At 43.3% G+C, this 26,345-nt stretch overlaps 2 protein-coding genes across 4 annotated transcripts; one reads left to right on the forward strand and one right to left on the reverse strand.

Moving 5' to 3' along the window:
- Positions 1–452: 452 nt before the first annotated feature.
- tmem70 (transmembrane protein 70) lies at positions 453–5,332 on the forward strand. The gene is made up of 3 exons (XM_085141513.1): positions 453–762; positions 2,273–2,372; positions 4,750–5,332. The coding sequence occupies exons 1-3, from the start codon at positions 601–603 to the stop codon at positions 5,193–5,195; spliced, it is 708 nt and encodes a 235-aa protein (XP_084997639.1). The 5' UTR covers positions 453–600; the 3' UTR covers positions 5,196–5,332.
- Positions 5,333–9,045: 3,713 nt separating this feature from the next.
- On the reverse strand, positions 9,046–21,302 carry c18h5orf22 (chromosome 18 C5orf22 homolog). 3 transcript variants are annotated; one of them, XM_085141510.1, is made up of 10 exons: positions 21,042–21,302; positions 19,300–19,445; positions 17,183–17,332; positions 16,965–17,098; positions 16,276–16,589; positions 14,931–14,993; positions 12,235–12,356; positions 9,762–9,828; positions 9,507–9,646; positions 9,046–9,438 (listed from the first exon to the last, which is right to left on the reverse strand). In XM_085141510.1, exons 1-10 carry the CDS (start codon positions 21,108–21,110, stop codon positions 9,285–9,287), a joined length of 1,359 nt encoding a protein of 452 aa, XP_084997636.1. In that variant the 5' UTR covers positions 21,111–21,302; the 3' UTR covers positions 9,046–9,284. The 3 variants fall into 3 exon arrangements, with proteins under 3 accessions (XP_084997636.1, XP_084997637.1, XP_084997638.1); XM_085141511.1 differs by lacking the exon at positions 21,042–21,302 and adding an exon at positions 18,688–18,892 and having other exon boundaries at positions 19,300–19,410; XM_085141512.1 differs by lacking the exon at positions 21,042–21,302 and adding an exon at positions 18,688–18,796 and having other exon boundaries at positions 19,300–19,408.
- Positions 21,303–26,345: the final 5,043 nt, after the last annotated feature.

Below are 26,345 nucleotides of genomic sequence, written 5' to 3' on the forward strand. Positions count from 1 at the left end.
AATGAAGACAAAAAATGAAAATGTAGAGCCTGCATGTTGAACTGGGATTTTCGGAATTAAGAACAACAAAGTAAACACTGTTTTAAATCCTGATACTGTGATAGATAGCGAGAGGATGGTGGCTGTACTGTATCTGCAGCTGCCAGTCAAAGCTGTCACGATCGTGGTAACAACATCAAGTTAGTAATTAGTATCAAACGTATAAGAAAGGGGACCAGTTGAACCCAAATCAGCATATTGAGAACTGCTAATAACATCTGAGAGCATCTGTGAGAAACGTTTGAGAATGTTAGACAACAAGCTGTGAATGTGATGAAGTGTTGTGTTAACACACATGAAGCTGCTTCAGTTTGTTAGTAAATCTGTATTTGAACAACAAACCAATTTATGAAAGGAAATACATCGATGTGATAACCACAAAGAAGGAGACATACTCAAAGATCAGTCCACAGGATGGCGCTACTGCAGCAGTAGACACATTAAGCCTCACAGAAGAAGAAGAAACGGAGGCGAGATTTGCAGCGTGTGTGAAGTCCGTAGGTCAGAGAGTCAGAGCCGCTTTTAGCAGTAATAGAAAAGAAAGTAAAGAAAAAGTCAAAGATGCTGTCTGTGCGTTTCCTGCGGTTACGCTCTCGAGCTCTTCCCCGGATTTTCAGTAACAGTCGGTTTAATTTCGCGCAGCATCCCGCGCCATTCTCCGTGTGCTGTGTGCGCGCAGTGAGGAGGAAGCAGCTAGCTCCCAGGCTCCTGGCTCTCAACGAGGTATTTAACCGTCAGGTTCACGGATAGATACGTCACATGAGCGCTGCATCAGCATCGTGACGCTTTACTGCATACGTTTAAGCTACGCTGATGATGTCATGAGTAACAATGCTGCTACAGCTAACAGCTAACCGGCGTTTCTACAGTAACATGCTCACCGCTGCTCTGAAAGTCTAAGCGTCACTTTGAGGGAGTGACGTAAATGTGTCAGCTGAGCCGTAAAGTGACGTGGGCGGTGCAGGGAGGGTAATGTCAGCTGGATGGTAACAGCATGTGACAGATTGTGCTGACGTGAACATTTACAGAGGTCATAACAGACAAAAGCACATGGATACTACATTCATCAATAAATGCAGACAGATTTATGTTATGTTCTTAGAAATATTTGACCATCGCCTGTAGAAAATACTTTGATGTGTTTTGGCTCTTTTTAATGAAGTCCAAACATTTACACACAACTGTAATCCAGGTTCGAATAAAAAAATGGACAGAAAGACAAGTGGCGGTTTCTATACGTCATAAATGTTTTATTGACAGTACAACAAATATATCAGATGTTTAAATGGAGAGTGTGTGTGTGTGTGCACACGATCAGTCAAAAGTTTGGACACACCTTCCTATTTAATGGTTTTTCTTTATTTTCACTACTTTGTACATTGTAGATACAACCTGAAGACATCAAATATATCAAGCAACATATATTATGTATATTTTCATGTGTGTATATATATGCGTTCTCTCCATGAGCTTCATGAGGTCGTCTCCTGAAACGGTTTCCAACAGTCTTGAAGGAGTTCAGAGATGCTGAGCACTTGTTGGTCCTTTGCCTTCACTCTGCGCTCCATCTCATCCCAAACCATCTCCACTGGGTTTATGTCAGGTGACTGTGGAGGCGCAGCACTGCATCACTCTCCTTCTTGGTCAGTCAGCCCTGACACAGCCTGGAGGTGTGTTTGGGGTCCACAGATGAACCCTGACAGGCTCACCTGTGAGGTGAAACCATTTCAGGTGACTATGTGAGGAAGCTCACTGAGAGAAGGCCGACGGTTTGCAGCGCTGTCAACAAAGCAAAGGGTGGAATCATCAAATATATGAAGTAAGTAAGTATATATGGAGCAAAGAAAACAATGGTAAGTAACTCTAAATATGTTTTAGTCCTCAGTTTGTATCTACAATGTAGAAAGTTGTAAAAATAAAGAAAAACATTAAATGAGAAGGTGTGTCCAACCATTTGACTGGCAGTGTGTATACATACATATATATATATATTAATATATATTAATATATATATATATTAATATATATATATTAATATATATATTAATATATTTTAAAAAATTGTGGAAATTGCACAAATGTACTATGTTGGATGTAATATGTGGCTCTGAGTTTTGCAAAACATTGCATTCTGGTTTACATCTTGTACGACGTCCCATTTTTGGAGGAATTGCAGTTGTAAAATCGTCTCCAGTGCCAAACACTTTTTGTTCCTTTTGTTGTTTTTGACCAGATGCAGTCCCACGCTCCGTCCGCCCGTGTCATCTCCACGGCGCCGCCCTCCGAGCACGGAAACCTCATTTATACTGGCAGCCTGGGTTTAGCTGTTCGGGGTCAGTCACTTGCATCTTGTTGTGAAATATCATAACAACAACAGCTGTTGTTCAGCACAGGTCTCAGTGACAGTGCGTCCAATAACTGTAAGCCTGCAGACAAAAACAAACACAGTTAAACTCTTGTTCCAAAGTGTTCGTCTTCAAGCCCTCATTAGGCAAAGTTTGAGTTGGTGTGGATGTTTCATCATTGTGACTAATGTCAGAAAGGATTTCCTCATTTACTCCAGGAAACGATGACATCGAGTTAGGGCTGCTCGATTAATTGAATTTTAATCTCGATTATGATCTGGGCTTTCAACGATCATTAAAAATGACTGAGCCGATTATTAGCCCCTCCCTCGTGCTTTACTCTCGCGCTGCTCCGTGTGACAAATCGAGCGCACCTCTGCATTTTGAACACGTGTCACAACAATTAAGAGCAGAGGTCTCCAACCTTTTTTGCGCCACGGACTGGTTTATGCCCGACAATATTTTCATGGACCGGCCTTTAAGGTGTCGCGGATAAATACAACAAAATAAAACTAGTACCGAAAAAAAGAAGATTTATTCATAACACACGTGAAAAGACCCAGGAAAACCGAGTAAACGATAAAAACGATAACAAAATAACGCTGAAAACCGATAAAAACCCTGAAAACTATACATTTCACACCTGAGCCTCAACTCTCGCGGCCCGGTACCAAATGACTCACGGACCGGTACCGGTCCGAGGCCCGGGGGTTGGGGACCGCTGATTAAGAGGAGCCGAGGGAAGCTCGGAAAGCTCAGCAGAAGTTATTTGGAGAGGAGAGTGACTGCTGTTGGTTGAAGAGGTAAAAAAACTTCAGTGGTGTGGAAACATTATGGGTTCATGAGTCAGACGTGGATCAAGTAGACACAGTGTGTAAACTTTGCTACAGTGTCGTAGCTGCACCACAGAGCAACACTGCAAACTTCACTAAACATAGATGTTTACATTTATTTTTATATTGCAAACATTTGCACTGTTATCAGTATTTGCACTATTTTATATTATTTTTGACAATCTTTAAAGTCATTATTCAACACATTGTTATTGTTAAATGAATATCGTCAAATAATCGAGATCTCAGTGAAAATAATCGTGATTATCATTTTTGCCATAATCGAGCAGCCCTACATCGACTTATATAAGCTGTTGAAACACTTTGGTTAGTAACTGGATGAGTTTGTTGGTGAAGAGCTGTTGAGATTTATTTTAAAATCTTAATCCATTCAACATTTAAAAAAAGAAAACAGCCAGGTGGACACCAAGTCCACTCTGCTCTGATTGGTCAGCTCCTACAGGACCTTTGCTGATCACGCCTTGATTCTATACACAGTGCATACACACTATTGTTTGTTGTGTTGGAAATGTTGGCACAGATGCTGACGAAGAGGGGACGCATTGAAGAAGACTCCTATCAGGGAGTTCTTTCTGCTCGCTGTATCTGAACGCTTGTTTGGGTTGTCTGTCTTCTGTAGGGTCTTTACAGTAATTCACAATAGTAGCACACTAATAAAACTGAATTGTGAAAGTAACCCAGGCTACGTTCACACTGCAGGCGAAAGCGCATCAAATCCGATTTTTTTGACCCTATGCGACCATCTATCCGATCATGGTGTGACAGTGTGAACAGCACAAATCCGATATTTTCAAATCCGATCTGGGTCACTTTCGTATGTGGTGCTGAATCCGATACATATCTGATGTTTCAGAAAGCTGCTGTTTGATGGTCAAGTCGCATTAAATCCGTCTTTACGTCACTGACACAAGACAGACGCCAATTATCAGCTCCGGAGAAGACATCGCGAACGCTTCCTGTCCATCCAGTGAAACTGTTGGGAAGACAACGTTGGAGAAACGTGAACATTTTATTTGTTCTGTATAATCTGCAGATTCTGACAGAAATCTGCAACTATCCTTTGAAGCAGCGCTCCTCTAAAACAGCAATAAGGATCATTATTAGGTTATTTACATTATTATGTAAATAACAAAATAACTTAAAGCAAAAATTGGGAAACGTGAAGTCTGAAGTCTTTATATTAAGACCATCAGTCAAACAATACTGTTGCTCTGGGTCTAAACAGAGCGCGTTGTGTGTGACGTCTTCTTTTGCGCCGCTTTGAGCGTTCACACTAGAGCGCGTTTGCTGTCACATTTTATTTGTAGTGTGAACGAGCAGACAAAAAAATCGGATTTGATCAAAAAATCTGAATTGAGCATCAAGACCTGCAGAGTGAACGTAGCCTTAGTGACATGTAGAATTATATTTTGGCTCTGATAGTGAAGCATGCTTTACCTAGACATGGACGTGTGGACGTGTGGACTGTTGTTGGAAGTAACACGGGTTGTGTGACTCTTGTTTTTCGGCAGGGGTGAAGATGTTCTCGTACAGCACTAGTGCAGCCAGTCTCTTCCTCGTGCCACAAATACTCCTGAAAACTGGACTCGGAGTCCAGAGTTTTGCCTTGCAGGCAGCTTTCTGTGGAGTCATTGGCTTTTTTACCTTCCTTACCCCCATCCTGCTTCACATCATCACCAAGGGTTACATAATCCGCCTGTACCACAACCCAGACAAAGACGTGTACACAGCAGTCACCTACAGCGTGTTGCTCACCGAGAAAAGGAGCGTGTTCCACCAGAGCCAGGTGAGGATCCCGGCTGTCAGTAAGATGTTCACGACTTTCTACGCCGGGCAGGTGGGGTTCCTGGTCAACCCGGACATTTTCTCCGTCCCGCACGACTACAACCATCTGATGGGCTACGACAAACCGTTCAGTTTCAGAGCAGATGACATGGAGCAACCTGACAAGAGCTGAGACTTAAAGAAGAAACCTGAGTGCACAGCTCAGACTGTGAGACAAACATCCACGGACAAAATGCTCCCACGCTTGTCTTCACTATGGTAATGGTAATTAAGTGTTAATAAAATAAAGTTCTATCTTTATTATCCTGACTTGTGTGTGTTGCCTTTCTGAAGCTGTTACTTTCTGCAGTCTTTAAATGTGAGCAATGATGTCAGTTATCAAGAGTAAAGTCACAGAGCTGGATGCTCTGATCCAGGCTGAGAGCAGACTTATGTCCACAGCTATCATCATGTTAGCTCACGCTTAATTTCCGTTTGTTTCTACAACCAGTTTGATTGTTTGAACGTTGTCACATTAGTTTTTGTTTCTTTCATCATGTTTGGTTGAGAACAGTTTCTCGTTCTCTCAGCCTTTACCTGGGGGCCGTCCTCTGTGTCTGCTGGGATCAAGCTGTGTGTCCTAGAACAGGACTGGGACAGAACATCAATATACAAATGCATAACATTTAATGGCCTTCAAGTTTGGGTCTTCTATCATATTGTACTGGTTTACTCTCCAGTATGTGCTCTGTACTGTCAGGTCCATGTGTGCAGGTGTAATCAAAGGGTTAAACAAGACCACTGCATTAACTGTTTAAGAATTACACCTTTCTTATTACCTAGTCTTATATTTTCAGAGGATTAAAATTAATTGGACAAACTAACATAATTTTATATATAAGTATTGCAAAAATAAATCTAGAGCTCGTTAGCATCGCTAGATACTGTCTGCCTCTCCTGTCCAGAATTCAGCTGCTCGTGTTATCACTAGAACCTCTTCTACTCACTACATTAGTGATGTTCGATTCGTGAACGAATCGTTCAATACTCGAGAATCACTTTACTGACTCGTGAATCATGATTCACAAGCACAACTGACTCACTGACTCATCCCTGTTGCTGTTAGCAAACTAATTCCATTAGTAGAAATAATTTATAATTATAATAATTTTATAATTAAAATTATGGGGGGGAAACAACAGCCAGTTTCTTAACAAAAGCATTTCTGCTCTGAACTGGAAGACAATAGCTCCTCAGTTCACAGTAGCATCGCTCTGCTAACATGCTAACAGCACATTTGAGCTACTCACCCCCTCCCTCCTGGCTCACAGCTTCTTCCTCTTCTTGGTTGGCAACCAATGTTAAGGCGCATGAACCTGAGATACTTAAACTCCTCCACTTGGGGCAGGAACTCGTCCCCGACCCAGACTGGGCACTCCTCCCCCTTTCTGGGTGAGGACCATGGCGGTGCTGATTCTCATTCCTGCTGCTTCACCTCCGTATCGAGCTGGAGGTTACCACCTGATGAAGCCAACAGAACCACATCATTGAGAGATCCTGGGACCACCTCAGTCGAAGCCTTCTGCCACCTAACTGTGTCTGGAGACTCTGTTCATAAAAGTCATGAATAGAATCAGTGATGAAAGGCAGAGTCCAACTTATTGCCTGCTAGGTGGGCCAAGCTCTTGCAACAGCTGTGGCTCGTAGTAACTGACCCCGTACTCCTGAAACACCTCCCACAGAACACTTTGAGGGACACGGTCGAATACCTTCTCCAAGTCCACGAAACACGTTGGGCAAACTCCCATGCACCCTCAAGTATCCTTGAGAGGGTAAAGAGCTGGTCCAGTGTTCCACAACAAGACAAAAACCGCATTGTTCCTCCTGTATCCGAGGTTTGACTAATGGATGGACTCCCCAGCATCCTGGCATAGACTTTGAGGCTGAGGAGTCCCTGTGTAGTTGGAGCACACCCTCTCCACATAATGTATGTGTCATGTGGTGGAAAGGGACAAGTTACCTTGGGGTTTTATTGTGCATGTTTTGCTGTGTTTTACTTTTTTAATATTTTAATATTGTACTCTGTTTTATTTTTATGAGTTTTATTGCATGTTTTATGGTATTTATTGGTGACTTGTCCTGGAAAGACTCCGCCCCTACCTGATTATGAACCTGATCACACCTGGGAGGTCCCAGAGGCCAATAAGAGGGCCTGGCAGACCACAGAGAAGGAGGCTTGAGGGGGGGCCTGAGAGACAGACAGCAGTGGCAGAGTGAATGGTGTCAGGCGGCGGCGCCTGCGAGACGGTGCTCTACCTTCCGCGGTGAGTAAAGTAAAGTAAAACTTTATTTATACAGCACCTCTCAAGATAAAGTGCTTCACAGAAGCTAAAACCTAAAAATCAAAATCAACCAAAAGCAAGTTTAAAGAGATGAGGAGAACACGGACAGGAAGGCGAGGACGCCGCCGGGTTTCCCCCTTCTACACCGCTTGCCTGGATTTTTAATTTGTAGTGACTTTTATACCGTGGCGGACGCCACTGGGTTTTTAATGTTGTGTTTTATTAATGTTGTGTTGTCCCCTGGCCAGGGTTGTTTTAATTCATCTTACATTTTTAACTGTTTAAATATAATAAATTATATTTTAGTCATACAGTTTATAACTCAGTGCATTCCCTTGGCTGCTCCACTGCTCCGTCCGTTTTTGAGGGTTTCCCTCCTTTAGTAACACTTGTGCTATAATCACTCCGTTACATATGTATGGTCGGAGGGTAAGATGGCGCCGCCATTGCGTGCAATAGGTTGGCAGCCTTAACATTTCCTTAAATTTCCCGTTGTGGCACTAATAAAGGTATCTTATCTTATCTCTCGATGGGCATTGGTTAACCTGGATGGTTTTAGAGACTGTCCGCTCAGAGGGACTGTTACTAGGGTGACTGTAAGAGTTGTTTGCACTAATAAAGAATAATATCAGACTTTTACCGATACTGTTTGAAAAGTGAATGTCCATCATTTAGACTTTATTTCAGGAAATTTTATTAAAACAAAGAGTGAATCAAATAATCTGAAAACATTACTTAAATCCCTCTGACCTGATGCTGACCTGATGCTGACTGTGTTTCCATCTTTGGTGATGTTGGAGAAAGGACGGCACGACCAAATATGAAGATGCACTTATCTCTGCGCCACATTCAGTGGAAGTACGATGGAAATCCTTCTGAATGAAGCCTCTAACATGAGCAGATGAAAATTACCAAACCAGTTTGCACAGTCACAGCTGCAGTTTTTAACTGTGAACGTCTTGGATCAAATCTTCTGGACTGCTCATCTCGAAGAAGACAAAAGGGAAGAACCGAGTCTGTTCTTCACCTCGCTTTGTACCTGCTCAGCACTTCTTTCACTGGACGTCCCGTCTGCACAAGTTGTCTTATCGTCCACTGTCCACCCTCACCTTACCCATCTCCATCTGACTGACATGATTCAACACAAGTCGAAACTTTAAAATCACTTCACTGCGTTTTCCTTGTTATCCCTAATGTAGGAAACATGTTTCTTTCTTTCAGTTTGTCTTTAGCACATTTTCACACGAACCTTCATTGTAACATACCTGTAATCCCTTATTCAAGTACAAAGAAAACCTTTTTCTTTCTGAGCGTTTAGTAACATCACTATTATTCAGAATCATGTATAATGTTGAGTTGGTGACACATTTCTCATCTTTCACTAATCTGCCAAGAAAATGAGTCGCGTCCATGCACACAACCTGGGTGTAAGAATCACTTGTATTCAGAAAGTTGGACGGTCATGATAAGCCGTATCAGTCTTCAGACAAGTGATGCTGAAGATGAGCAACAGTCGCACAGCGACGGCTCAGGACAGCGCGGTCGATCCCCGTTTCTCTCGGGCTTTTATCGAGGCCTGAGGCCAGAATCAGCCTCTGTAATGATCACACATTCACACTACTGTGATCTGCTGCTCACTCTTACTTCCTGGCACCAAACTGTTGTGGAAATTCAGTGCATGAAATAAAAGAAGTCACACTGTTAGAGTTATATTTGAGTTTATTCTTGCAAGAAGGGATTCAGTCACAACAAGGCTCTCCTGCACTGTCCTGCACAAAGGATCCAGACCCTACTTATACACAACGTGGGAGGAAATCTCCAAACCATTTGTCCTGTTTCCAAGTGAAACTCCAAAACTAACATGCTGACGTGTTAGTTTTTATCTGCTGTGTTTATCTTGATGAAATCATCCCAATGAGAGATGTGGTTTTGTGTATCTGTTAGGATCCTTGTGGCAGCTGCTCGGTCTCTGTGCTGCTGTTGTTGTAGTCTCTGTGTACGTCCAGTGCTCCATACAGGCCCTCCAGCATAGCCAGTACTCTCCTCTGGATCGAATCCACCTGCTCCACTGGGCAGTATTCATCCAAACTGGACCTGACAACACACATGAAGATAGTTAGACCTCTTTCTGTATCACTACACTGCTGAAGGAGCTGATTTACCTGGACAACGTCACCAGTGTGGGTTTGGGGAGGACCTTCAGGAAGAGCTGCACAGCTGAGATCAGTCTGCCGATCTCTTCATCGGAGCTGATGTGATGAGGAAGCTCGACTGTGTCGCAGGTTAACCCTGCCTGATGAACCTGAGGGAGGAGTGATGAGGCGGGAACGGACTTTATTCATATTTATTTATGTTCCCATTCACTAAATATAACTTTATTGCTATTAGTTATGATTATTATATAACATCATTATTACCATTTCATAGTCAGGGCATGAATTTCTTGCCTTTAGACTGGAAACCAGTTGAGGAAGTGACTCCATGCTGAAAAACACAGAAACAGTGAGACGATACATTCGACTGGGTGACACAGGCGGGGCTGTGATGACCGCAGCTCGTGATGACAGTAATCAGGACAGAGCCGCGCTCCTCTGAAGATTCGTTCGTTTGTGAGAGGATGAGCTTCAGAGCGAATGTCAGTACACAGTGTGTGGAAATGTTGGCACAAACACACAGACCAGATCTGTTCGGGAGAGGGGTGCAGTCATTTCCACGCCTCTCTGCACCCCCAAACCCCCCGTAGAGGCCGTGTCTGCTCCCGCCTCACGCCGCGTCCATCACAGCTGCAAAACTTCACTTTGTCATCTATCATCTCTTTACTCCTCACACAGTTTCTAACTAATTTCTCAGACTTTGTATCCGACTCAGTGTTCAGCTTAAATCAAACATTATTGTGTCTGATTTAATCTGTGTAGGTCAGGGGTCACAACCTTTAACACCAAAGAGCCGTTTGGAGCCAGAAGATAACACTGTAAATATTGTTTTTTACCTTTATGCTCTGTGTGAACAACTAAGGTGTGTTGCTTAAATCCATGAAGTGCAACAGAGAAAATTACATTTTATTTATGTAATTAACACATTTTGAACTCTTAAAGAAATATAACAAAAGGAAAGCTGAACTAAAATGATCCAGCAAACAAAAACTGCTGTGAGCCGCCACCCTCACATCGCCTTTGGGCTGTTGGAGCCTTGACCTGACTTTTAAAAAATAATAAAAAAAAAGCTCGATGCTGCTGAAAGATGAAAAATAGATATTTGCAAAATTCTGCCTAAATATGTATTTTACCTGGTTAATGTGTGTGGCGGGGCGTGGTCTGCAGCGCCGCTGCAGGGGAGACGGACGCACCTGAGCGGGACCGCAATCACACCTCGCCGCCTTAACGTCTCTGCTGTTGTGTTGTTGTTGGTGTGTGTCGGGCTGTGAGCTGCAAAGCTACAGCCGGCTGTGTGCGTACAGCAACCGTGTGTGAAAAGTGGTCAATAAAGAGAAGCTGAAAAGTGTGTTCATGGAAACATCGTCGGGTCTGCTGTGATGTGTTTACAATGAGACTTCTGCTCCTGAACCTCTGCACACAGCGTCTGCAGATCAGGCTGTACGACGTCACTTTCATCTTTACAGGACTGTCAGCTGTCGTCTGTGAGGCGTGAGCGTGTTTGTTTTAACATAGTTCACGGTGGAGCTGCTGACATAATGTGGATCAGAAGATCCATAACTGGCTACCTGGGGTTGAAAGTCTCGATAAATGCGGCGTTTCAGCGGGTACGCCGGCTTCCGCGAGTGTGACGCTTATTTTGAGCGATGAAAAAATAATAGAATATAATTTTATTTTTATATTTCAATATCACAATAACCTTCCAATTTAGAACTACAAGTTAAAAAAGAACTAACATAAATAAAATACACTTCAGGTAAATACTTCTAATTTATTTTCCCAAACCACGCAGAGCCGCAGTATAAGGACTAAAGAGCTGCAGGCTGCCTGGTGTAGACAGTAAAAATGATATTTAATGGGAAACAGACTGATTCTGTTTCATGGTGATTTTTTCTGCTCTCCAAAGTGGCAAAAAGCCTAAACGAACACAGGTCTGACTCTATTATCATTGCGTGCTAATACTTAGTGCCTGTGCACAGAGTTCACTGTGTCACATACACATACAGGTTATCATGCAAAGAAAAGGCCACATGTGAACTACAAATGCCATCATATGTGGAAAAAAGGTCAGATGGTCTGCAGCAAACTAGAAGACTGCTCTGTGGTCACATTAATCTAAATTTGAAGCTGTTTTTGGAGAACATGGATGAACATGGATGAACATGGATGAACATGGATGAACATGTTCCTCAACAACAAACAAACAAAAAAAGCTGTTTATGAGGGAGCGTGAGCTCCTTCAGTGTCTGCAGCAGGATCATGTCAGCACAGGTGAGAGTGGTCTGGAGCAGCCATGAAACTCACGACACCAACAGATGAAATAAGTGATCAGGCTGATCTGTGGTTCTGAGGACACGTATGTTCCTCTGTTTGTACCGCGGACACGAGCAGCAGCTTCTCTGACTGTTTCAGCCTCGTCTCACAGACAGAAAACCTTTAACACGACTCTGCTGGCACAGAGACGTCTGTCAGATTATTAGATCAGTGTTTCATGAACATTTCACCTGCTGGAACAAAAGTGCTTCTTACTCTCATGAGCATGAAGCACAGGGACAGTCAGCTGGGACGGAGACATTATAAAAATCAGCTTCACCTTCAAACAGCTCAGTGTTTGACCAACGCATGAAGTTTAAAACTTCCATTCCTCCTTCGTTACGTCTCTAACCTTCAAGTGTCTGTTACAGACGACTGATGTTATGGAGAAACAGTGAAAGCTGAAGTCAGAGCAGAGCTTTACCCAGGGTTGGTGGCCCAGCGTGTGACCGTCTCCTCTCCATCATCATCCAGGAGATCAGCAAAGGCTGCTTCCAGGTCTTCTAACTGGCGAATACGATGATCCACACACTCACCGAGCTCCTCCTTAACAAGCACACAGACACACATTCAGTGTTTATTTGTTTTGCCTTTTATGAAAGCACAGCTTTAAGATTTCTGTTCAACAACAACACAGAGACTTTACTAAAAGCACCTGTGCTGGTCAGTGTTCAGGTAAGTTTCTCCTTCTACTCTGTATTTCTACAACGAGGTGAAGCATCCGGATGTCTCGTCGCCCATCAAAACTTCAAGTTAAGTTTTATGTGAAATAAATGGATCAAACTTTACTGTCAGTAAATGTTTAGACATTTACTCCTCAAATCACCAAAACTATTTACAGGAAACACTTTAAAAGAAAATCAAAAACATAACGATAATATTCCTCGTAGATGCCAAACCAGATGTGGAAGTTATTTCTGAGACTTTAATTTTCATGTTAGATGTTTGCTGGGTCGTTGAATTATAAACATCCTTCATCATTCTTTAGATTTTACTGTGCAAAAGTCTTCAGCGACCCATAATTCTGTGTTTTGCATACAAACTTTGACCTATTGTATTTTCTAAGTGCTGTCTGTGCTTCATGAAGGCCTCTCACAGTCGTCCTACGGACACCGACTGCTTTTTAAATCCTTCAGTCGTGTCCTCGAACCTCAGAGGTAAACTTCTTTCAGCAGTGTTAGCTTGATAGACGTGCACTGTGTTTTACGTGGGCAGGCTGGGTGTTTGGACATGTGAGCAAACAGCAACCTCGTGGTGCCTTCAGGAAAACGGGACATTAGAAGATTAAAAAAACTAAAAACGAGTCTCCACGACAGTCGTGGTCAGAAGTTTTGAGAATGACGCAAAAATGAGTTTTCAGAACGTTTGCTGCTTCAGTCTTTATGATGCAGTTTGCAGATCCTGCAGAATGAGATGAAGAGGTCCGATAAACACAAAGTCTGTCTTTGCCATCTCCACTGCACTGCATACACGGACCTGCTGAGACTATTTAATGATCTGCTCGTTAACTCGGGTGAGAATGTTAACGAGGCTGGAGATCCTCATGTCATGCTGACTGCTATCACTAAAGTGAGGGTGATGCTCAAAATCATTGTTCTTCCTGGTAACCATGGTTACCTGCAAATAAACATGTGCAGCCATCACTGTGTTGCATAAAAAGAGGCCAGGACGTCTCCTAAAGATGGGGTGAGAGCGCCACCAGTGCAGCGATGGCTCAGCAATGGCAGCAGGCAGGTGTGAGTGCATCTGAACGCACAGTGAGGCGAAGACGTTTGGAGGACGCCTGGTGTCAAAGAAGGCAGCAAAGAAGCCACTTCTCTCCAAAAGCCCATCAGGGACAGACTGATAGTCTGCAAAAGGTCCAGCGAGTGGGCTGCTGAGGACCGGGCTACAGACCTTTTGCTTTCTGATTGTTTGGGGCATCTGGAAAAAGGATTGTCTGGAGAAGAGAAGGTGAGCGCTACCATCAGTCCTGTCTCATGCCAACAGTAAAGCATCCTGAGACCACTCATGTGTGGGCTCGCTCACAATTTTGCCAAAAAACATGAATAAAGAATGGGACCAAAACATCCTCCCACAGCAACTTCTTCCAGCCGTCCACGAACAGTCTGCTGAAGAACACACAGCCTGTTTAAACATGGCGGTGCCACGAGGCCAGCGTGATGACCAAGTGTCTCGGGGAGTAAAACACTGCATGTCCTGCAGGTCCAGGAAACTCCCCAGACCAGATCCAAATGAAAACTTCTGGTCAGTCCTCCAGAGGCAGGGAGACAAACGAAGACCCACTAACTGTGACAAACTGCAAGCCTCGATGAAAGGATGGATCACCTCAGTCAGGAGCTGATCGACAGGCAGATTGAGGCGGGGCCAACACTGCAAATACCGACTGTTTGCACTGAAACTGTGATAACCAGTGTTTCTACTGCATTCTTTAAAAATGGGATTTTAACAGTAACACAAAAATCTTTTGTGATTCATTTTATTAAAGCTTGTCTGTGCGAGACTCTTCAATCATTAGAAAGTGACGAAGCTGAATCGTTTCAAACACGAGTCAGCAATAATCAGAGGACATGAGCATCACTTTCAGCGCACACTGTGTTTTATTTGCTGCCAACACATCTGCACCAATATCTGTCAGAATTACAGAATCCCTGTAATTAGAACTATACAATGTAGCGATGTAAATGAGTGCTCCTCCACGCTGCTCCCCCTGCTGGACACAACACACATTGCTACTGCATCTCCTAAGTGTCTCTGAGGGACCTTTTTACTCGTGGTTGCATCGTCGTGTCTCAGGTGGGGGACATCATTACGGCCGTGCATCAGCTGCAGCAGGATTCGTTGCGGCGCTGTCGTTGATGAGGCGGTTAAGTGTATTTGTGCATGTGTGGAGCATCACACTCCTCCACAGTAAACAGCTGACAAATACACAGCTCTGGTGTTTTCCTCATTCACACGTGGATTCTGCTTTGCCTGCACTAACTTTCATTCCTCTTTAACACCATTATTAATTATTAATAATTAAAGTCTGTGTTTCACTCTCTTCTGTGTCACTCACAAACATCTATGGACTGTGTGGATGCTTGGTGGAGAAATGTTGTGACTCAAAGGATTTTTCACCTCATCAGCATCCCGGCGAGGCCCTCTGAAGCTGTAGAGCTCCTGGAGGATGGCGTACTCCTCCTGGACAAACAGACAGCATGTAGCTGAGGTGACTGTGTAATGAAGATCAACACATATTTCTTATACATACACTCACCCATCACACCCATCACACAAGCACTTTCTCACACATTCACACTCCGATGGACGCATCAGAGAGCAACTTGGGGTTAGTATCTTACTCAAGGATATTTGACATGCAGACTGGAGGAGCCGATCGAACCACCAACCTTCTGATTAGTAGGTGGGCTCCACCTCCTGAGCTACAGCCACCCAGCCAGTGTAACACATTACATGACAGCATGGATCCAGTGTATGTGGACTGTGCTGCAGGAGGCTGCTTAACTCATTAACAGGGTTTGTACCACACGTTCATTGTTATTGGTTAATTAATGAACTCTTTTCTGCTGCTTCTTCTGGCTCCAGGTGCTCTGGAGAACAGACTGACAGCGATCAAGCAGAAGGCTAATCGACAGTAATGACAGTGATTCTAAAGCCGGACAAACGTCTATTTCTACAGCAAAATGCCCGCGTAACAAACTCCGCTGGCTGAGCCCAGAACGCCCACGATGCCGTCCGAATCACGTGATAACCCCGTGGCTTTCGTACTTGCGTTTCGCTGTGCCACGTGAAAGACGTATTGTTGTTGCAGCGCTATCGTGTGCTTTACGTTTGCAATTAGCCTGTCGTTCATTCAGAATGGGGCCGAAAAAACTTCATGTAAGTGATTCGAGTGAAAAGAAGAAGCGTAAAGTGCTCTCGATGGAAACAAAGAGAAATTATTGATCAATATGAGCGAGGTCCTCCTGCACCAAGAACTCCGTCTTCAGCCAGCATCGCCTCACTCAGAGGGCGATGGAAAAAGGTGCTTCGACTTATGAAAGACCCTCTGGAACGAATTTATTTCGTAAGTCGGGTTCCACTGTAGTTTAATCCACTCAGACACAAACATGCTTCATAGACGCCCGGCACACTCTCATCTGTCCCACATAGTCTAATCTTACTGGTATCCAAACTGGAGGCCAGACCTTTTCCCCCCATATAATCTTTTATTATCATTATAAAAGGGAGTTTTTCCTTCCCACTGTCGCCAAAGTGCTTGCTCATAGGGGGTCATATGATTGTTGGGCTTTTCTCTGTATCTATGAAGCGCCTTGAGGCGACATTTGTTGTGATTTGGCGCTATATAAATAAAATTGAATTGAATTGAATTGAATTATTGTTGTTGTTGTTGTTTACAACCTTAACCCATGAGCTTGTTTCATATATGCTATTGTCGTCACTGAGGAAGCAGGAAACACACCTGTGTGTACAGTTCTTTGAAGGGGTTCTTACAGGAGAAGAAATCCAGATCGACGTCCAGAACGTACGGCTCCGTCTCACTGACAGATGAAGATATTCTCCTCACGACGTAGCCGGTTGATCCTTCATCGTCAGCACCACCTCCTCCTGTGCCACTGCTGTCAGCTCCGTCCTCGGCTCTGCTGCCCTCTGCTGGTTGCAGTGAGTCAGTGTTTGCTGACGGAGGCTGTGAGCTGCTGGACTCTCCAGACTTCCTGCGCTCTGCTCTCGCTCTTTTGACTGAACATCCCTCTGTGTCCTTTTCTGCTCTCTGCTCTGAAATAAATGTCAGATCAAACAGTAGAAGAAAGGTTCAAATGGACAATAGCAGCGCCCTCTGCTGTTAACACAGCAAACATATCCAAACACGAGCTCAGACGGTCTCTTTAATCTTTAGTTTAAGGAATGCAGGGTCATGTTTTCCAGTCAGAATGACACAGTTTGATTTGTCTGATCACATCAATTTTCCACCTCAACCCGTTATAAATGAGCAGCAGCCCAGAGGAGACATTTCTGAGTCAGGCCTGGTTTAATGCAGAGGTGCCTGAAGGCCCAAAGATCACAGCCTCGTTTCAGTACTACCTCATTTTCCAGCCTTTTGCTGCCTCTGTTGCAGCTTTTTTGCGATGTGTTGCTGCCATCACACTGTACCTGTCAGCGAGCCGTGACCTGGTCTGACAGGGTCGACTCGGATCACGCTCAGGCTGAAATGCTTCGGGTTCTCCAGCTGCTCCTCGCACACGTAAAGACCATCACTGAGGAAGTAGTTGTCTGTGCTGGTCACTCTGCAGAGACGGGAGAGGACAAAGACAGGAGATCAACGAGGGACAGAGATGTCTCTCGCTGCACCGCTCTTCTTCCCGTCCTACCTGATGGTGGTGGTGGACGAGTCTCTGCCCACAGTCATGCTGTGTTCTCCCTCTCTGATCTGCTGGGCCCAGTATGGATGCAGCCACACCACAGAGGACACATGACCGGCGTACACCATCGGCATGATCCAGTTTTCTATACTCAGTTCACTGAAAGAAGGGAAATATGCAAGATTGGGGTGACAAATATCAGTTCACCCACATCCACCCACACGGTCCACGGCTGCAGTGAAGCTCACGTCTCTCAGCTGCTCCCTGCAGGTGTCGCTGTAGCTCATCCTCTATACCAGGGGTGGGCAACTCCAGGCCTCGAGTGCCGGTGTCCTGGAGGTTTAGATGTGTCCTTGATCCATCACAGCTGATTTAAAGGGCTACATGACTCCTCAGCAGAGGCCTGGTAATGAACTAATCATGTGATTCAGGTGTGCTGACCCAGCGTGCGATCTAAAACCTGCAGGACACCGGCCCTCGAGGCCTGGAGTTGCCCACCCCTGCTCTACACCCAACGTCCTCCTCCATCACATAGCATCATAGCGTGTTGTGAAGCTTCCCTGTCACAGATCATCCTTCACACCTCGCAGCAGCTGCAGGGAGGCTGTCCTCGTACACGCCCTCCCTCCTGACTACCTCCTACAGCACAGCGGCTCCTCTCTTGGCACCATATGATACGTTTACTGTTCATCCAAAGAAGACCTCCTCTACACCTCTACTGCTGCAGACTGGTCGTCTCTCCTCTTCCTAACCGGGCTTCCAAACATCTTTCCCGTGTCTCATGGCTACAGCTCATCCGTCTGTAGCTTCTATTTCCTAACAATGAATCTGCACATCAGCACATCTGTAACGTGAGCATTTGTAAGCTTTTCACTGTCTGTGGAAGCGAGTCTTATATCAGGCAAAACGTCTGTTTCATTTTGTTTTAACAGAACAATAAAGAAGATTATTCATTATGATTGACTCATTTATTAATTAAATGATTTTACATGCATATCAGGCTCATTCATTCACCAAGACGACGTGTGACGTGTTGTTTGAAGAGCTCCCACCAACAGGTGCAGTGGTTCGCTCTACTGCCTCACTGCAGGTCCTCGCTGTGACTCGTGCTGTGGAGCTTCTGTCCCACAGTCAAAGACTAAGGTCACTGGTGACTGGTGGTTGTCCCAGTGACAGACTGGTGACCAGAGGAAGCGTCTTGTTATTGGTATTTTCCATCCTTTTCCAGGAGCTGTTGGCAGTAATGACATAGCTCACAATGCTAAGTGTGACTATTGTCACCAGCAGAGGAGAGGAGGAGGCAAACACTCCTCCACACCAACTAACAGGCACCTTTCATTGGCTGTTGGAGCTCAGCATGTGGATCAAACTGCTACAAATTAACCAAGACTTTGTGCTTTATACATATAAACATGGCCCGACTCACACAGATGGACTTCCTACTGAAAGGCTGCATGTGTTTATATATCTGCATCAGTCTAATCCTGGACCCTGAGCACGTTAACAATGCTGACCTGAAAGAACGAGCAGATTGTGGCGCCTTCTGTGGTCGCGTTGGTTTGTTTCCGTTTGGAGCATTTTCAGTCCCCATCTGAGGGACTTTGGACTCCTTGTGGGAGGAAACTGCAGGTAGATCGTAGCCGTCACTGAGTCACAGCCAACATTAGTCAAGTGCTCGAACACGACTGCGCCTCTTTTAGACGTCGCCTTCCTTCACATCTTGTTGTAAACATGTGCAGAGACTAATATCACCTGAAGCACGTCGTAACAGTTACTATAAACACATTTCACTGAGTTAATGTTTACGTCTCATCCTTTCTTCCAGCTCTCACCTACGATTTCAATTCAATTCAATTTTATTTATATAGCGCCAAATCACAACAAAAGTCGCCTCAAGGCGCTTCATAGATACAGAGAAAAACCCAACAATCATATGACCCCCTATGAGCAAGCACTTTGGCGACAGTGGGAAGGAAAAACTCCCTTTTAACAGGAAGAAACCTCCAGCAGAACCAGGCTCAGGGAGGGGCGGGGCCATCTGCTGTGATTGGTTGGGGTGAGAGATGGAAGACAGGATAAAAGACGAGGAGCTTTGACCAACACAAGCAGTCTGACCCATAACGTACCCAAACAGCTTCTCCTTGTCAAACACTGTGTCAGCAGACATGTTGACGGGGATGAGGAGGTCAGGGTGGGAGTCCAAATGAATCATTTTTATGTCCTTCATTGGGAGATGCCTCGAAGCTATGGCCCGGTAGATGTGACACACCACCTGGTGGAGAAACAGTAAGATTAGCGATGTGAAGCTAATGTGAACGATAATTTTAATATTATCATTAAAAGCACAAAATCTTTCAACATGACATCATTCATGAACATTTCCACGTTACCAGGATCAGATTACACTGCTGAACATGAGAAACATCAGCAAAGCATGGACTCATTTACACGTTTAACTTTGCAACCCCTCAAAATGATGATGGGTCAGTCCGGCTGTAGCTGAACTTCTCCTGCTTCAAGCACAATGAGATGAACATGTAGCCAAATAAGTAACGTAGGATTATTACAGGCTAGATTACAGGATGTTTCCTTTTCTGTTCGAGCCCTCGCTGATGCCAGCCATTGGAGAAACCTGACTCACTGCACGCCTGCTTCTCATTCTTGGCGCAGTGCGAGTCAGTAAGAACCACTGTGATCATTTCAAAGCTGACTGAATATGCAAGAAACTGCCACACGCACTCTGCTTAGCTTTGTCTACAAGCAGTCACGAGATTGTTGTTGTCAATGATGATGACGATGCCAATATACCAACTGTAAAAACATTCTAGTGTGAGATCAGTGAAACAGTGTTCGTCTCACTCAGCTGTACGTTACAGTTTCAAATCGTGTGTTTTTCAACAAGGAGTACAAAATATAAACCTGGGCAGCAGATTTAGACGACACTGACTGAACAGTGTGAGGAGGAGGTGTCAAGCTGTTGTTGCTATGGCTTGTTAAAACCAAGGATATACCATCCATGTTCACTGTTAGTCTGTTAAGGAGAGGAGAACCCAGTGTGTGTCTGTGTGAAGGACCAGAACACAACATACAACCAACAACTACCAAAAACAGTCCTTATTTCTTTGTTTTGGTTTAGACATTCATGTCTCAGATTATGTCACTGAGTGGATTCCTTCATACTAGAAGTGATGAAAAGCAATGTGGAGACATGCTGTTACGACTCCTGATCGAGCTTCGGTGAGAAACCTGCGTCTGCAGATGGTGTGATGTTTGCAGTAACCTGTTACGTTGAACAATCTTATTTCCTGTAGATCTGAGTGAGAGAGCTCGGACGTTTGCTACAAGAGCAGATGAGACTGTGCTCAACTCCAAAAAATATATTTAAGGTTTAAAGGAGTAACCAGCTCAATAAAAGGACAAATCAGTATTTCGTTCATAGAATGGTATTCAGTGTTTTAGCAATTAAGATAAAGTAAACTAGATAAACTTGGGTAAAGTTATAAAATACACAATAATGCATCTGTAACAATAATAGAAATTCTCTATAACAACTTCAGTTTTTACTCCAGTGACGTCATGAGTGTCACGTGGACTAAAAGTCTGATAAGAAACACAAATCTATCACTGAGTTTATCAGCTCACCATTTGTCTGCTTTGTAACAATAATAATCAACATTAGTTCTGTTTCTGACCAATGGGAGGATTTATCTCGTTCATATACGAACGGAGGTCCACTGTTATAAGAACGAGACGCCGGCTAACGCTAACGAAATACAACCACATAGTTCTGCTAAAGCTAACGAACCGTTAGCTTTAGCAGAACTATGTGGTTGTGTTTCGCTGCTGTGTTCACACGGAGAAGGCTTACGTCGTGGTGGTCCTCCACAACACAAACAGGCAGCCGCTTGTAGGTCCTCTTCAGCGGCACAGAGCTCATTCTGGCCGCGGGGAGCTCACGTCTGAACCCTCGGTATGTAGGTTCATTGGAGGTCGCTAGCACTGCGTTAGTTTCCAGCACATAGTCCGAAAACGTTGGTTTGAAATGTATGAAATTCCCACCGAGTAACAAGTTATGACTCAGAACCAGCGGAACTCATACCAGCACTGTTTATATGTCCGTGTAGAAACAAGTCAATAGAGCAACGGTTCCAGTCGGCTTATAGAAATTCAGCGACGAACGGAGGAGAAAACATTCAAAGTTTGGTTTTATTGAAAAGGAACTCCCAGAAACACAAACGCAAGAGGATCAGTTCACAAAAATCTCAGATTTTCAGCTTTCACACGTCATCGATTCACATCAGTTCACAAAAAGCCTGCCTTACAGTTAACTGACATCATCCACGTTGTTGTACCGTGGGCTCAAATACAGCTCACTAGTGTCAAAGCTTGTCATAAAAACAGAAGAGTGTAATCAGTTTATATTATTTTGCTGTTTTTTTATATTGCTTAGGCATAAAAATGGTAATCAAAGTACACGACTTTCAAAGAAATACTGTGACTTTTCCTTACAAACGTAGCAAAGTCTGGACACACACATCCACACTGTGAGACACAGAAGTGGGATGAGTGAAAGTCATGTTCAAAGGTTAACCTCAAGTTGTCCTGCAGGACATCTGCTTTTCAATGACCCCACACTAACAAGAGTGGAGGACTGAGCATGTCCTTAGTGTCACTTTGAAACTTTTATTTAAAAGCTCATAATTTTGACACTTTTTTTAAGTGACAAACTGAATGTGTCTTTAAAATAAATTGTGCTTGGCTTCAAACTGCATGCACCAAAGTTTAGACAGAGCTCTAAACAAAACCATCATTTTCTGATTAAAAAAATGTAATCCGATCCATTAAATATCACAAAAGCTGGCCATGACCGTAGCACGTCGGAGCAGTATGCATCACGTGATAGAGTGGCTGTGGAGTGCCTGTCGGTGGTCTAGTTCAGCATCTGGAGCGCTACCAAACCAGCATTTCATCATTGAAATATATTACATAGACGTTCCCCCCTCTGCCATTAACAAATGGTTCAGCCCATAGCAGGACCGGCTTTTTTCTTGTTTTCAGTAGCAAGCATGCCAACACCATAGGAATTTCAGATTTCACACAGGTGGTAGGTTGTTGCACTCTGGAAATGGAAGGAAGGTGAGTGTTATTAACCCTCTGAGGTCCACGGACACGCTGCACCTCCAAATCACATGATTGATTTAAGCTGACACAGCAACAAGCTGCAGCCACGCTGAGTCTTTCAGCCTGTGTTGAAATATATATATATATATATATATATATATATATATATATATATATATATATATATATATATATAAGCCACGCTTTTTTTTTTTTAAATACTTTTGATTTTTTTTAAGCGTTTTCTAAGGACAGCTCGACAACAGTAAAGAAAGAAAAAATGCCACCTGTCTTCCATCGGTGGAAAAGTGGACCATGTCAACCAATTTTTTAAAAAAGTCAACACGTTTGGTTGTTTAGGAAGAGGGGCAGCGAGACAGAACGAGTGAGAGAGAGTTTTTAGATGTGGGAGATTAGTGACGTTTGGCGTGGAGTGTACAGTTAGCCTGTTGTGTAGTTGTTGTTTTGTTTTGTGTGTCAGTGAGGGCACTAATGAATGTCACAAAGGCACTTTGCCAGTGGAGGTCCTAGCCTGTTTGGCGCCCGTCGGGGAAACACTCCCTCTGGCGCCCCCGCCACCGGTACACATATATATGGAGAGAGAGTATGCATAGTATGCAAACGGCTAACAAACTGCCATCATAATTTGTCATACAATGAGAACAGGACAAATCAACAATTGACAATAACTAATTAATATTGTGCTGAACACAGTCCAGAAGATCCAGTAAACTACATCAGTGTCTTTTTACTATCATAGCCAAGTGAAGATACTAAATCTATTTAATTATTGTAAAAAAATTAATTAAAAGTTCCAGAAACATCCTAAAGTTTCCATGCCTCATTTTCCTGTGGAAACAGATAACAGATAACCTGGGTGGGTTGAACTTGCCTCATCGTACAGAGCCCAGCTGTCCTCAGAGTTCATCAGCTCAGAGCTTAAAATAAAGCCACTCTGTTGAACACTGAAACAGCGCTCTGTGCATCATCAAACTGTAGCAAATCTCCCATCGAGACTCTACATCCGAGTCTGATCACTTTCCTGATATCCATGCTCATTAGAATCACTTTTTATAAACATTGCAGAGTCCGTCCATAAGTTGATGATAACCTCAGTGGATTTTAAAGAATATATAAAGTGCAGACTTTCAGCTTAAATTTAGGAAGTCTAACAAAAGTATTGCATAAACTGTTCAGGAGTTACACTTTTATTCAAAGTCTCAATACAAAAATGTCATAATTGTCCAAACACTGAAGTGTGACTCTCTGCTTACAGCGGCTGTCCTGCTTTCCAGAATAGTGATGTGATCGATCCTGCAATATCGATTCCTCCGATACCAATCATTTATGTTGTAGAATCGATTCTCATATTAAAATATCGATATTTTAGTAATTTAGGGTAGATTTGTAGTTTATCATTAACAGGAACACAGTGGAAAGAAACTATAATTGTCTGCATTCAAAGGAACTACTTCCTCTTCCGCCTTTCATACTTATGTGCGAAATACGGCTGTATAAATGTCTCGCAGCCCCTTGGCGTGCGCGCTCTAGTGATGGGATTTCCGGCTCTTTTTAGAGAACGGGCTCTTTCGGTTCGTCTCACTAAAAAGAGCCGGCTCTTTCGGCTCCGAACCGGGTCTTCAGGTTGTTTTGTTGCTTTAATTAATTTATTATTAACAATAATATAAAATTATGCACAAAAGGAATTACTAATGTAAAAAAAAAGTGGTTTTATTTATATATGTTTATATATAAATATATGCGGTGGCCCCTAGAGACAAAGCACGTACAAACTCCAAAACACATTTCTAGCATGAACTGAACTTCCAAAGCAGAGCTACTAGATCAGTTAAATTACACAATTGAAAGCATGTGTGTATTGTTTGTGTATTTATACACAGGCACTCATATATATTCAAATAATTTTAAAAAAAGTTCATTTACCTGTTACTACCACACACCAAATCCGGTCGTTGGTACTTGCTGACTTGTGTAGCCACTAGGTAACAAAAGCTCAACACTGCCCCTTAGCATCCTGGAGCACTTCTGTTGTCTTTTGTACGTGTTTTGAGTTTTTACTTGCTCCTGAGTTTTTACGTTTTTACGTGCTTCGAAGTTTGTAAGTGCTTCGGAGTTTGTATGTGTTTTTACATGTTTTGGAGTTTGTATGTGCTTTGTCTCTAGGGGCTGTAAATATACTTTTATTTATTCACTCCACATAAAATGTAATAAATAAATCATATAATACAAAAATCAACTATTCACATTTCAAATTTTAACTATTTAAATTTTCAGCTTTTTCCTTTTACAAATTTAAAGTGAAACAACACAAAACACTGCAAACCACAACACAATTAAATATAAATTAAAATATGAAAACAAAAAGAAGATGCATATTCTCTGTCATATGGACCTGCATGAATAAACTTTCTGAATCCTTTATCATCTGCAACTGAAAATAGTTGTGAATGATTACTATACCTTTCTAATGTGACTTGTTGTCCCTGGCTCTCTTTCTCTCACTCTGTTCCTGTGCTACTGAGTGTAACTACCACCCCTCCCCCCTCTGCCCAGCGTAAAGCACAAGGCTCACGTGCGGAGTGAAGCGGGAAAAAAAGTGCGAGAGAGAGGGTGAGAGAAAGAAAGAAAAAAAAAACCCCATGTGACGGCTCGCAATAAGGAGCCGGCTCCCGTCGTTCACGTCAAAGAACCGGCTCTAAGAGCCATTTCGTTCGCGAACGACCCATCACTAGCGCACTCACAAGAATGGCTGAGCGTAATTGTGCGGACGTATTTTACCTCCACAAATAGCTGAGACGTGGTTTGCACACATGTGGCAAAAAAGTGAGGTGTTGTGGGCATACTTGCCAACCTTGACATTCAAAAGGGCTGGGTGGGGGATAAATACATTTTACAGTGTTTATTTATCGGATAAAATACGTTAAATGTCACCGTTATTATTGGCCGGTCCAGAAACAGCTGGGGTGTCCAAATTCAGAGGCTGCTTCCACCTGAGGACCCGGCCTTCGCGGTCTAAAGAAAGCCGGGTAGTACGTCACGAGCTCTCTCTGTGGAGTGAAACTGCCGTCTGCTCCTTGCTATCTAACATATAACCGGGCGCTGACGTAAGCTCTCGACCGTCTCACACTTCTGTTTAATCAGTTTTCTGTTTGACGTTTATTCAGCTGTGTGAAAACCCCGGAGGAACCCTCCCGAGGGATTAATAAAGTTAGATTTTATTTAATCTAATAACTTTAATCTCAGCCAAACCGATTTACTCACGAACAAATAAAACACTGAAAAAGCCAAACAATAACATTTTTAAGTTATCAAAGTGACTTATATATCATGTTTAACCCGAGTAGTGAAAGACCGCGGGGGTTTGAAGACGATGTGTCGGCTCAGATATTTGAAGGTTACACAGCTACATTCTCACCTGAAAACATGTTAAAAGTTTTTTTGCGACCCAGAAAGAGAAATAAGAGTAATATTAAAACTAAGTCGCTGCCGCCATTGTTGGAAACTGGAATTGGCTGGGCCCTCTATGAATTCTGCGATATGATTTTTCAATTTTGTCGTCCTGGAAAATCTGGAGAAATTCGGGAGAATGGTGGCTCCGGGAGATTTTCGGGAGGGGCACTGAAATTCGGGATTCCCCCGGAAAAATCAGGAGGGTTGGCATGTATGGTTGTGGCAACATCACTAACCTCGTCAAACACCTCAGAGTAAATCATATCACAGAACATGACGAGCGTATGTTGAGGTGAACTGAAGAGGAGGACAGGGACAGGTGCTGCTAGGGCGAGACAGACGTCTCTCAGGGAGTCCTTTAGTGCTGCAGGCAACGTGTTCAAATAACGCACAACTTCAGGTTTTTATTTCTATATGATTATTCTGCATTATTAAGTGATAAGAACAAGTAATCTGATGTCCTGTAATCATTATGAAGCTATAATTTGAGATACAAATAAAATAAGTTTTTGTACAAAGTATCGGATCAGTATCGTCGATACCACCCTGAATATTACTTGTATCGGATTGGAAAAGAAAT

Source organism: Neolamprologus multifasciatus, chromosome 18 (genome assembly GCF_963576455.1).
Source record: "Neolamprologus multifasciatus chromosome 18, fNeoMul1.2, whole genome shotgun sequence".
Taxonomy (NCBI): Eukaryota; Metazoa; Chordata; class Actinopteri; order Cichliformes; family Cichlidae; genus Neolamprologus; species Neolamprologus multifasciatus.